The sequence below is a fragment of the Clupea harengus genome, chromosome 1 (genome assembly GCF_900700415.2).
Source record: "Clupea harengus chromosome 1, Ch_v2.0.2, whole genome shotgun sequence".
Taxonomy (NCBI): domain Eukaryota; kingdom Metazoa; phylum Chordata; class Actinopteri; order Clupeiformes; family Clupeidae; genus Clupea; species Clupea harengus.
The window spans coordinates 8,021,849-8,035,212 of NC_045152.1; the positions used below are offsets into that span (position 1 = coordinate 8,021,849).

Sequence of the window (13,364 nt, forward strand, 5' to 3'; positions counted from 1 at the left end):
GAAAGTGCAACTTACCTCGCCACTCCCCCGTAGTCCAGGCCTTCCTCTCCACGAAACTTCACCATCAGCCGTTTCTTCAGGTCTTTGGGCCTCATCTTCATGATCTGTCTGTATGACTCCTGCAGACAGGCACCAGTGAAGACTCAATAAGATTATTTCAGACATGATTATAGACAACCAACACATACAAATCATAAGTCAAAGACCGCCTGCAACAGAAGTTCATCACGTGTGTGTGTGTGTGTGTGTGTGTGTGTGTGTGTGTGTGTGGTTTAATGAGAAAACCAGAGGAGTTAGCTGGCACTTTCATCCTCTTTCTGAATCCACAGGTGGTCCCTTTGGGGAGGTGATGGGCGGTGAGGTGTGGGGATGTGTCGAGGTGTCAGGGATTCTTTGAAACATGATTATGAACCACTAAGACCTCATGCAGACGAAGCCTAGTTTGCCTGAACCCGGGTTCATTTTTCACACATATCAACTTTTTAAATCGCGTGCACATGAACCCAGCGAATCCGATTGACTCAGCTGTAGTACACCCTCCACGCCTGTTGGTGGCGCTTTAAGGTGCTACAGACAACTGAAGAAACGGAGAAGAAGACAGGAGCATGCTAATAAAGTAACATATGACAGTAGTTGAGCTCCAACTAGCAACGTTTAGCTTAGCCGCATAGCCTACATTTAATCTGCACAGTAACACATTATGGTGGTTTATAAAATCAGTAGTAAGAGCAGACTGTAGGTTAAGCGAAAAATAATTATATTTGTTATTGATAATAAAGAGTTTAGAACAGTGCAACAAAGCAATGTGCAACATGACATGTCTGAGTTGTTTAAATGCCTGTGCTTTATGGAGATGCTGAGCTTGAGCACGAGAGACCACAATGCAAGTGCTGTGGATCCTGGATGTTTCATGGTTTACAATTCATAGTTTTCAGTCACGTGACTACAATAGGTAGCTGACGGGCAAAAAGAACAGCGAAACAGCGTTAAACAGTGGACAACTTCGAGCAGTGCCGCCTACTCAACTACGATCGCCATCAACCACAGACCATACCACTATAGCCAGACAGAGATATTTAGAAAAAAATAAAATGTTTGATCCATGTACTGCACCCGCTGACATTTTTATTTCTTTAACCTCGACGAAGTCCCTGCCAGAGCTCCAGTGTGGAGATATTTACATCTATCTAATAGAAAATCCATCCCCCTACACATCTCAAAAACTGAAAGCCTACAAAAGCACAGATAGTTATTTAATTTTCAGAAGTGGATGGGTTCACAACGCTGTCGTCTGGAAGGTGAAAACAAAAAACATCTTCATAATCAGAGCAAAGATGAGTGCCATTTAACAGCTAGCGAGATACCTGCTGTTAGCTACGAGCTACCTGCTGTTAGCTACGAGCTACCTGCTGTTAGCTACGAACTACCTGCTGTTAGCTACGAGCTACCAGCTGTTAGCTAGCAGCCTTTAGCCTACCCAACGCTGTTCTTTATCATTTGACACAATTTTCTGGTTTAAACAAGTACGAACACCTGGTCTGGCGAATGACAACTTAAATTATCTTCCCATATATTTTCTACTGGCATTGTAGTATTACCAGTTGGATGACAAAATACACTAGCCTAGCCTACTTGCTTAGGTACTTGTCGCAATCTCAGAGAAGAAACCGGGTAATCCAATTTGAATTGTGTTGATGCTTTGTTTCTTGACTTTATTACTTGATCTATTCCCGTTTTAGGTAGTTATTCTGATAAATGAGGCGACCAGAACAGGGTGACTGCTTTTATTGCCAGCCCCAAAAGTATGGCTGCTTTACTGTGTGTCCGAGAAAAATTTACCCAGAAGACGTCTACAATCAACTGGTAGCAACGTGGGCGGGTTTTAAATGCGATAAAAACAAAATCCGGGCTTGTCTCCTCGCCGATTTGAACAGCCAACCGAGCAACAACTGTCTAGCATTTTACTACCTAAGTCAGACAATGTTAAAGCGGAGATATTAAATTATATTGAATGAAAGGTGGTCGGTTCCTGTATAAACTCCAGTGTTAAGACAGGTGTGGAATGTGTTTTTTGCCCTTCAGCTGGTCATTCTGACGTCACGTGAAAACTATGAATTGCTTCCAATTTCATGGTTTTATTACTAACAACAAATGTAGGCTATTGTTGAGGGCTTTGTCCTTCACATACTGTAGGCTACCTCTGAAGTAACGTTAACGCTAGCTAGTAGCTATCGCTATCGTTGTCTGACAGGACTAAAGCCAACGTAACATTCATCAGTTTTGAAACTTCCGTCTATAATAAAAAATCTTTTCAAGTCAGATTCGCTCACATAGGCTATTGCTGACACTTTTAAAAACTGGTTTTTGAAAAATGGTCTGATGCAAATAGATTAAACAGTGATAGATTAAAGTGTGGCTTGTTAATGTCATCCCTTTCCTAACAATAGATAGATACATTTGTATTAATCCCGTTAGGGAAATTCACGTGGAAAAGCAGCAAGGTAATAGGAAGAATTTAATTTTTTAATTTTTTATATTTTTATAACTGGCTGCCACACTCACTGCGCCATGGCAACCCATTCAGTTATTAAATAATGCCGGCTGTCTGTTGTTCTGGCTGGTCTAATGATGCGATCACGTGGGGCAATCCGATTAGGTATGCGGATAGCGTGCAGACGAACACCAACCGCAACCGGATTTCGAGTTTACTCACTTTGGACCCCCGATTCGAGGGAGTGCGGATACAGTGTGCGGATACAGTGCGTTCGTCTGCACGATAGGGCTATCCGGAGACGGGGTTCTCCGGGTTCAGGCAAACTAGACTCTGTCTGCATGACCCCTAAGACTAAGACACAGCCTTCCTCACAATCTCAGCACATGTGACGTGTGTCTAGCTTACTGAGAAGTCTAGAGAAGTTAACAGGCACTTCTTCATCTGTCTGAAGCCAGATGTGTGAGTCTCTGAGAGAGAGAGAGAGAGAAAAAGAGAGAGAGAGAGAGAGAGAGAGAGAGAGAGATAGAGATAGAGATAGAGATAGAGATAGAGATAGAGATAGAGATAGAGATAGATGAGGTGTGAGGGGTGTCGGGGGCGACTACCTCGAAGATCTCCTCGCGGGACACCTCGATGCGGCAGTGGCCGGCCTGCGGCTGCTGCAGGGCGAGCTCGTGGCGCAGCAGCTTGAGCTTCTGCACCAGGTCCCTCTCGTAGCGCGCCGGCATCTCACCACCCTCGCCGCCCTCCTCCACCGGTACCTCCATCTGCACCGGAAGCGCCTGCGTCGACTCCTTCACCTGAGACTGTTGGCTATAAGTGCGTAGCACACACACAGACAAAGAGGTGCACGCAACAATACAGGCATGTTACACATACAATACACACATTCGGTAAAGTGTGTTTCAGTAAAACAGACTGTTATGGTTAGATCCAGCTACTGATTATTTATGAGTACTAAGTGAGATTTTTAAGGTTTGAGAAATGAACTTGTTCAAATCATTAATTGAAATAAATTCCATAAACGTAAAAAATTTAAGTCCAAAAAACAAATCATGACACGTTGTAAATATGATTATTCATAACAGATTGGGTAAGTTGTCATAGGGTGACGGGTGCAAGGTCAGTGACATCGTTCACCAGTGTGTTGCATCCAGTTCAGGAAAGGGGGGCCGCGTGGCCTTTAGGCCTTTACCTCATGATGTGGTGTAACCTGGGGTCGGTGAACTGTGTCGTTCGGTTATTGTGGTCCACAAAATAAATCCTTCCTGACACCGTGCTCCTGACCTCCCAGCCCGGCGGCAGGGGGCCGAGGTCCTCACAACTCACACTGTTCAGGTCCCTGAAGGGGGCAACCACAGTGGCACTGCTCACTACGCGCAACACACACCCACGGACAGACACCCACGCGCAACACACACACACCCACGGACAGACACCCAACCCGACCCAACCCAACCCCTGACGCTGCCAAATACACACAACTGAATTGGAAATAATATTACCCAAAAGATATTACCCAAATATATCCAATATTGCAATATTACCCAAAAAATGTATATAATTTCACAAAATCGACTTGACCGTGCAAGGTATGGATAATTGTAAATTTTTGGTTCATCGTCTGACTCTAAGCTTCCTGTTAAAATTCCTTCAATCTACACTTAGATGTAGTCATTGATCAGACACTTCCCTTCAAGACAGCAATACTGATGTTACCAACCCCATTCCTTATCAGTCAAGCCACTGGAACTCCGCACCAGAATGATGTGAAGCGTGCAGTTTTTTTTAACAGCTCTTCCTAATCTCACGCTCACACTTCCTCATAATTGAAAGAGAAAAGCAGAACTGCATTGTTCTCAGGCCAGTTGGGCACGGCTCATACACGCGACTCTATTCTCTGGCTTTAACAAGCAACTTTCCTCAAAACTGAACACAACTGTGTAGATCAGTGTTAGGAGGTGGTTGTTGATTATGACAGTTAGTTTTGTCAGAAGCTACATTGGCTTGTTAAAACACAAATCACAAAATCACAGTCAGGATAGCTCGCCCAATGAAGGTAAACAAAAATCAACTTAGTTATTTCAGTAATTTGGTTTGGTGCTGAGCGAGGGGGTAAGACTGGTCCTACCGTGGTATCCTGGGGTCGTGCCAGGTGCTGACGCCGGTCTGTGTGTGCAGGAAGTAGACCTGGCCCTGCACTGTGGTCCTCTGCTCTGTAGACACAACATCAACAGAAAAGTCAAAACGGCAGCATTCAGATGGCACACCTCAACTGGTACAGCAATATCAACATTTCATGTTGCGGTTCTCCGTCCTTTTCAGACAACTCGCAAGCTCCGCGGCGTCTGGAGTGTGATGGGAGTGGCACGGTTCACTGAGTGTTGTTGCTCTGGTGTTGAAGCGCTACAATGCTGTTGGATCTGTGAGGGGTATCTGTGGGCCATTGAGCGAGTGTAGTGAAGCTTGTCTATCTCCTACAATGTGGGCAGCCATCGTCATGCTGGCTCAAATAAAACAGCAAGGGACCGCTAGGGAGGGTCCCTTCATTCCTGCTGCACTTCAGTAAGTCTTTAAAAAAAGCTCAGTTTGACTGAGCGACAGACAGTACTTAAGAGTACTAAACAGAAATAAGTTGTGTACTAATGGCTTGCTAGAGACGTAAGTGTGCGACAGACATGGTGTGTGCATGTTGAGACGCATGAATGCTCATGTAGCCGTCCTGTTGTCACTATTTGTAAGACTGTTTACGTTTTAGAAAAATTGCTAATGTTAATAACTAATTTCACATTTAACGGTAATGTGGGAGAATTTGGATCCATCAGTGGTCATAAACGGTGTTTACTTCCTGGTTTTAGATCGGATAGCTTTCACACCAAATACGAACCACACTGAAGTTCAAATGAACCATACTCTGAGCGAGGATTGGTGTCGTGAGTTGAAACACAACTCACCATAACCCTCTGGAAGTTCGGGCGTCTGGTTGCCGTGTGGTCGGTTCTGGGGAGTGTGTGCGTGGCCCCGGGAGTCCTGGTTGCGGACGCGTTGTGCTTGGAGCCTCTGCTCCTGGTTGGGCGACTCCAGGGCACGGCAGTTGCCCCCGCCGGCGGCTCCGGTGGGGTCTGTGTACGGCAGCGGCTCCTCCATGAAGCAGCTGAGAGGCCGCCCCGGCCCCGAGTCGTCAAAGACCGTGCTGCGGAAAAGGCACACCAACGGTCGCTTTCTCAACAATTGTCCAAATCAACACACACCCACATTTCTGAGCTTCTAAGGTTTTCCCCCACTTTCTGTAAATCAGACATCTCTGTGCATTGGTTAACTCTTAGCTAGAATACTAGGTCAAAGGCTGCTGACCCAAAACTGCTCATCCAAAGCTTAAATGACAGCAAACATTGCAGAGACCCACCGCTGGTTGCATTCCCCTCAGGGGTAGGTCAAGGGGCCGCCATTAGGTGGCAGCACAAACACAGAGAGCTTAAGTATGGGGTGGGAGGGTAGGGTTTCTGGAGACTCACCCTTCATTTTCTAACAGGCCTCTGCAGTCCACCACTGGCCCCCCACTGCCGATCCGGTCTCTGGTCTGCAAGCTCACTGTAATGCAACGATACCCATTGTGTTGAGTGCTGCACACCAAACTGCCAGTTCAGCATCACTTGGGCGTACTGCACGAGTTGTGTTTTGCGGCGAGAGGACACTTACCTACTATTTGCCCACGTACTGCATCGCTGTCTGAGGGGTTGAGTTTGCATAGGTCCAAACGCTGGTCTGTGGGGACGGTGTGGAAGCAGAGGAAACGTGATTAGACCAGAAGAAGAAAAAAGGACCACAGGCCTGAGGTCAGAAGTCTCACCACTGCACCAGCCAGATAGATGGCTGCGGTTTGTGTTTGTGGGAGGTCGATCAATAACGTCTAACAGGCACAGGGGCGCTAGGTGCATTATCCAAACAAAAACAAATGTGGGTGAAATTTCTAGAATAGTAGAAATCAAACTCAATCTAGTTTTTGTTCAATAAGCACTATGCATACTGCTAGGCCTCAGCTTTCACTGTCTGGACCGAACAATGTCAATGCCATGGGACTGGAGAGTAGAATTAAGACATGACTTCCCTACATGGCAACACTTTACACTATTTGGTGAAATTATGACGGAGGGTAAAGCTGGGTCTAAAAGTGGGCAACCCAAAATCAGTGAGCTGTCGAGTTCAGTCAGCAGTCATTGGCACTCTTGATTAGCCATACCGGATTTAGTTAATCAGAATGATTATTACACTAACGTTAGTCAAGTATATCATAGTATATGATTAAATACCTGGGGTCATCTAAGTGTTGTGATAAACTCAGATTTTTGATCTTTTACAAAGAATTAACTAAAATGTTTTACTTGGTATAGTAAAGCTTTTAATTTAGCGTCCTGCCACTAATGTATCTATCCTAGTCACCAACCAATAATTTCAAAGTGTTTTTCACGCATCAATGATTAAATAATGCACGATTGATACCCAGCACCTGATCCTTTTCTAGCTGCTGTAATGCTATTCTATTCTGTGTGGTGAGGACTCACAGCCAGTGTCTTTGAGTCGGCTGATGGCGTTGGACAGCAGCCTCACGCAGCCCAGGAAGCCGGCGCCCTGTTTCTTGTGGATCTTCTTATGGTTCCACACGCTGATGGTGATGGAGTCTGTCTTGCCAATGTACCTGACAGAACAGAAGTGTTTGTTAGCACATAATTAAAGGAATAATGATATGAGACATAATCCTACTAATCATTTTGTGTCAGCCATCAGTTTTAACACATTAGTATTTATCATTACCAAACTACAGCAAACTACTACTATTAGCAAACATCAACCATTCAGGCTATTTACGTAGGCATAAGAAGCTTATTTGACAAGTGAGTGAAATCAGCTAAAGTGTCAGTGGATCAAAAACATGATGGAAAAAATGTTTCCCGCCCAAGAACAAGAACTTTCTCATCTTTGACACATGAGTGTGCTTTGGATGTGTATGGACATGTCTGTAGTGGCAGCGCTCATTGTTTTGGACTCACAGGTCATAATGCTGGTTCCACTTGGGGTCCAGTGTGCTCTTCACTGTGTCTGTCGAGTGGCACTGGCCTGAGCCATCAACAACGACTTTGGCGAAAGGGTCAGGTAACCCTGTGACAGAAACACATGAGCCTGAATTGTGTCGCAGAAAGACAAGAAAAAACAACAGAGGATGAAAAGGTAAACTCTCACATCAAGTCTTTTTTTTTTTTTTAATCCTGCTCACAGGACAGGTCATTGTAAAACCCCTCACCAAAGTGACATCATCAAAACTGGCCAGCGTTGTTTTGTTCCCCTTTTTTCCCTTCAGAGAAAGGACTCAAAAGTAATTTGATCTCGGTTTCGCTTTCAATGAGTGTTTCAAAACTTTGAAGTTTCAAGGACTGGAAGAAATCTGCAGTGAGACGCTCCCATATCCTGTAATGTTCATCTATCCTCTATCAAAAGGAATTTCAACTACCATCAATAGTGAGAGCCCACAGAAAATTGAGGGAAACTAAGAGAGTGAAATGGAAAGAGACAGAGAAAGAGAAAGACAAAGAGAGAAAAAGAGAAAGAGAGAGCGGGAGCGAGAGAGCGAGAGAAAGAAAGAGAGTGCAGATGAGATGGAAGCAGAAAAAGCTGGCATAAAGCTGGCATAATTTTCATTCTGTCTCTTTGGGAAATCACTCCTGGCCAGCACACACAACCCTGGCAGCTCCCTGAGTCTTGGCGAGCGGCTTCTAAAACCTTGCGCCTCTCCTCATCTCCAATCTCACATGTTCTCCAGTGCACGGGTCTCTATGATCAGAGCGCATCATGTGGACGCCCGCAGCCCGGTTCTAAATGGGCATTTGTGGATGTAGGCCGCAGATGTAGTCTCACATCAAGGGTAATCTGCATATGTGGGTCGCGCATTGGAGGGAAGGGGGAGGGGGGGGCGCTGGCACCCGCTGTGGGCAGCTAGGACAGTCTGGCACTGAGTAGGGTCTGTGTGTGTGTGTGTGTGTGTGTGTGTGTGTGTGTGTGTTTGATGCGGGGAGGGTGGGCATGGCAGTGCCACACGCCAAAGTGGCACTCAGTCCAACACAGAGGAAGAATGCCAGTCTCAGCACCAGAATATGCTTATTAACAATCAGCCCGTGGGTGAAATCTCAATTGCATCAGAGGCTTCTGAATGAGTGATGCACACTCCCTGTGCCGGGGGGGGGGGGGGGGGGATTTAAAAAGACAGCCTTGAGTAGGAGGGCTAATGGGGAGAACGAGAGAGGAGAGGAGCATGCTCATTATTCTGAATTTCACTGGGGGAATATATTTGATGCAGACCAATGAGTCAGTGCACTGGGTTTCCATTTGGAGTAGAAGGGGGAAAAAAAATACCCCCCCCCCCAAATCGTTGGCTGTGATGCTACTTTCTGCTTAACTCTTCTTCTTCTGCTTATCCACATAAACTTGTTGAGACATTGTCAGATGAATGCAAATGAACATCTTTAATACACTATGGTAATAAATTATTCAGTTAATCATCAGGGGGGTGTGTGTGTGTGTGTAGCAAAATGTACTTACGGAAGAAGTCTTTCTTTGCTAGATTCTTGGCACATAATACTGCAAGAAAAGAGAAGAACATCGATCAGCGACTGACACAAAATCAAATCATAACACAATCAGGTCAGTCAATTTCGCACAGCCTGGCCAACTACACATCGCAAACAACTCAACAGCATTTCAATCCCAATGTATAAATCCGCGGCAGATTAAGACATGAGCAGAATCTGATTATAAGCGCACTACCATTTCAACATTATCGGCCCCAGTGCTCCACTCTCTGAGGAGAGAGAGAGAGAGAGAGAGTTATTCAGAGAGACAGAGCCACCGGCCTGGCTGCACCAAATCTGAGCTTGGCCCATCACAATAACTGACAAGATCGGGTCCTTGATCTACAGCCCGAGCCTGTTGGGAACATTAGGTGTATACGGGCTGTCCTGGAGTTGCCCCATAAGAATAAATCAGCTGGACAGCGAGTGCTTCCTCACATCTCTGCCTCTCTCTATCCCTCTCCTCCGCGTGTGCGAATGAAAGCACATAAAAGTCTTTGTGTCGCTGTTGCTGATGGGTGCTTGCTGGTGGTGGGGGGGTGGTGAGGGGTGGGGGGGTGAGGGGTGGGGGAGGTGTTGGCTGTATGTGTGTGTGATTGCATCAGAAGGACACAAAGAACAATCTGGCATTGAGGTCTGGAGGCTGTGACGTGATTGATGCACGGCTGTGCCATGCCTGAGCGAGGACTGCAGGTCAGAACTCCAAAATTCCTGACCCATGTGGGGGAGTGAGCAGTAGGGGCCGAAGGGCCTTGGCATGCTGAACTGCCCGTGGACTTCGCTGGGCTGCAGGCTCATTTGACTAATACATGAATGCCATCATGAGCCTGAAGTTGTGGCATTCCATGACCTCAGGGGGCGGAAAAGGCAAATCGGCAATGATTTACTCCTACTGCAATGAAACAGTATAAACATACACACAGCTATACACACACACACACAAAACCTACATGTCACCCACTACGCCACCCAATGCATCAATAAAGGCACAGTTCTAACAGGATAGAGATGTTCCCCATTACCAAGGACGTTTACAGAGATGCCTTTGTCTGATCAATACAATCATAAAATTGCCACAATTCTTCCATTTTTCTGACAGACCTACAATATGTACTTCCACTGAATGGAGGGGTGCGAGTTGCTAAGAGCCTGCAGTGAAAGAGGTTGTGCGACCACTGATATCTTTATCTCAATGGCTCTCACTGTTTACATATGGAGGTGTAGCTCTCGCTTCGTACACTTCAAGGTGTGGGTTATTCTAAACGGTAGCATACATCAGCAGAATGTGGACAATGAGGTGATTCATGCTTAAAAGGCACTGCTTCACTAGAGCCAGGCTGGGCTGGAACAACTTACTGATAATTAGGAACTAAATTAGGAAATGTTGTTTTTTTAAACGGTCAGCACCACAAAAATGATGCCTGAACTAAGCGAGCAAGTGCAAGTGTACGCAGAAAGAAGCTCCCCGGACGCTGGTATGAAGTGATGCTCTCTGCACGTCATGTGCTTTTGACAGTTTCAAACAAGGCGTTCTCCTTTCAGGGTGATTGCACTGCGCTGAGTGAGGGGACTTTTCACAGACGCAGTGCGTGACGCTCAGGTGGTGTGACAGATGCGGTGAATATGACACCGGGCGCTCCCCTGTCTCCGCGTGTGTCTCTGCCCGTACAGGAGCCGAGGCGCGGCACGGCGCCGCGCGGTGCTGAAGGGAGCAGCTCATTAAGGCAAAGTGGTCCAGGCATGCGTGGGAGTCTGCCAGCTCCAACACACAGGACAGAGATGGAGAGCAGGGCAGGAGGGAGGGGGAGAGGGGTGAGATGGAGAGAGGGAAGGAGGGGAGAGAGAGGGGGAGGGAGAGAGAGAGAGAAATGGAGTGCAAATGAGAGAAGAGGTGTGGAGTGCAAAGCTTTGGAAGGGAAAGAGGCAGAGCTGAAGACTGAACAAGCAAGAAATGAAAAATCATGAAAGAGACAGAGTGGGCCAGAGGGCCACAGGAGAAAAGGCAGTGCGAGAGAAAGACAGCAAAAAAAAGGTAGATAGATAGAGAGAAAGAGAGAGAAAGAGAGAGAGAGAAAGAGAAAGAGAGAAAGAGAGAGCAAATGAGAGGGGATTGACTCCTGCACTGAATTTCTCCCCTAGACACAAGCAGTCCATCAAAGCCCAATAAGCGTTGCTTAGGCAACCAGCTGCCTTGCACAGCGGGGGCCACGATGCTGCATGCGAAACGAGGCGCTGATCAAAGGTGTCCTCATGTGATGCAGGCCTGCACTGCTGGTCACTACAGCTGCGAGTGGAGAGAAAGCAGTGAGGATGGGAAGGGCGTATGCTCCTCCTCTAGCCCTCAGATACATCGATCTTCTCGCACAGGGGAAGAAAATGTCACTAGCTTCCTGTGATGAAGCTCAGCACATCTGTAGCCATGGCAACAGGCCAGAATAAGAAGCAGCAGCAGCTCGGGGAGAGAACGGCACGAGAGAAGTGCAAGGCAAGATGAGTCTTGTGTCTTTCCAGGGACTACGGTGTCATGCACCCTGCAATGAAAATTAGGGAATTTTTTTTTTTTTTTTTTAAGTGTGCTGCAGGGATTAGAGGAGCACTTTAGGGCCAATCATCTGAGACACAGTGACGAGGCCAAACAGTCTGACAGACATGTCGAGTGTCAGTCAGGGCTTAAACTGTTTGGTCATTTTGACCCAGTTGGCTTGCAAAAACCCTGTGTCCTCTGAAGAGACCACAGAAGGGACAGAAGAGGAAAAAAATAAAAGCATCTAAACCATTGCTATGCCTGGTGTACTCAGCCCTCATCTGTTTTTTTTTCTCCAAAGTACATACTTCTTTCTTCTGTGTACATCCATCTCCTCTGAACTGCAGTAGGCCTGGCAAAGTAGAGCTCAGGCTCTAAAAAAGCAACCCTTAATGATCTCAGAACACCAAAGACAGAGAAATTGTACTTTAGTGAATCACGTCTGTGTGGGGGCTGTGGCTGTGGCTTCAGACAGTGTAATGAGTCGGTCATAAAATGCTCTCAAGGCGAGAGCGAGCCTGGCGTGGAGAAACAACCCAGCACATGAAACGCAGCCGCGAGAGAGAGAGAGAGAGACAGAGACAGAGAGAGAGAGAGAGAGAGAGAGAGAGAGAGAGAGAGAGAGAGAGAAAGAGGGAGGAGAGAGAGGAAGTGGAAAAGAAGTTCCTGTACTGGCAAGCAGATGGCTGCACATTCCAGCGCTCTGACTTTCGTGGAGAGACGGAGCACGGCATGGGAAGGTTGTTATTTCATAAAAATAAAAAAAGTTTTCCTGTCGGTCCATTCGCAATCATACATCAAGCAGCGATGACAGAATGAGTGAGTGACAGGGCAGGAAACACCACATTGCGACAACAATAACAATAGAAAAAAAACAAAAAATCAAAAACCAATCTGGCAGTCGGTCAGTCAGGGCGCCCCAACGCAGTAGGAGGCTGCGATAAACAAGCACGCAGGGCCAGACAGCCAAGCTGAGGTTTTTGTGTGTGTGCGCGAGTGTGTATGTAATTTTTCTGGGGTGGCGCGACGCGGCATGCTATAGCCGGGGGGCCTGGAGGGCTTTCTGAGGCCCGGGCCGGCCCGTGCTCCTGCGCTAAGCCCTTTGAGCGGAGGCCAAACAGTCTGGTATGGTGTTATCACAAATCACTCATCAGCAGCTGCCAGGTTAACCCTTTTACTGCTTGTGGAAGGGATTAGAGTGCATGGGGTAGGAGGAAAAAAAACGGGAAAAAAACAGTGTTTAAAAACCAGCTGAAAGCCCATGTGATTGCCATGCCATGTGTGCTTGTAAATAGGACGGGCAATTAACCAAAATGTTGTCGATACCATCAATCCTCCTCTCTAACTCACCAAATTCCATGTATGGCAAAATAAGGTATTTTAGGTAAATAAGGTATGGTATGATCACCTACATCTGACAATGATCAAAAGATGACGGATCACAAGGTGCCATAACATGTGTTTTCAATAATCCTTTTTAAACCAGTAATCATGAAACAGTCGATTTCACAAACTGGTGAAACGGCGGTTACAGCTGGCTCTGTGAGGCAACCCTCTGGGTTCTCATCAGACCACTGAGCTGAGGAGCACAGGCTTACTCAGCCCTGGACGTCTCGTGGCTGCATCCCCACGCACCGCAAGTCCCGTCTCTCGAAACGGCCATGCTCAGACTGGGCGGAGTCCGAGCGCATAGTCACAGCTGGGGAGACTGGTGATTGACAGATAA

At 46.7% G+C, this 13,364-nt stretch overlaps 1 protein-coding gene across 2 annotated transcripts; it reads right to left on the reverse strand.

Moving 5' to 3' along the window:
• Positions 1-10: 10 nt before the first annotated feature.
• smurf1 (SMAD specific E3 ubiquitin protein ligase 1) lies at positions 11-9,238 on the reverse strand. 2 transcript variants are annotated; one of them, XM_031566271.2, is made up of 10 exons: positions 9,086-9,238; positions 7,543-7,651; positions 7,057-7,190; positions 6,194-6,259; positions 6,010-6,085; positions 5,449-5,687; positions 4,626-4,710; positions 3,690-3,836; positions 3,100-3,307; positions 11-119 (listed from the first exon to the last, which is right to left on the reverse strand). In XM_031566271.2, exons 1-10 carry the CDS (start codon positions 9,144-9,146, stop codon positions 12-14), a joined length of 1,233 nt encoding a protein of 410 aa, XP_031422131.1. In that variant the 5' UTR covers positions 9,147-9,238; the 3' UTR covers position 11. The 2 variants fall into 2 exon arrangements, with proteins under 2 accessions (XP_031422131.1, XP_031422125.1); XM_031566265.2 differs by having other exon boundaries at positions 7,543-7,672; positions 9,086-9,235.
• Positions 9,239-13,364: the final 4,126 nt, after the last annotated feature.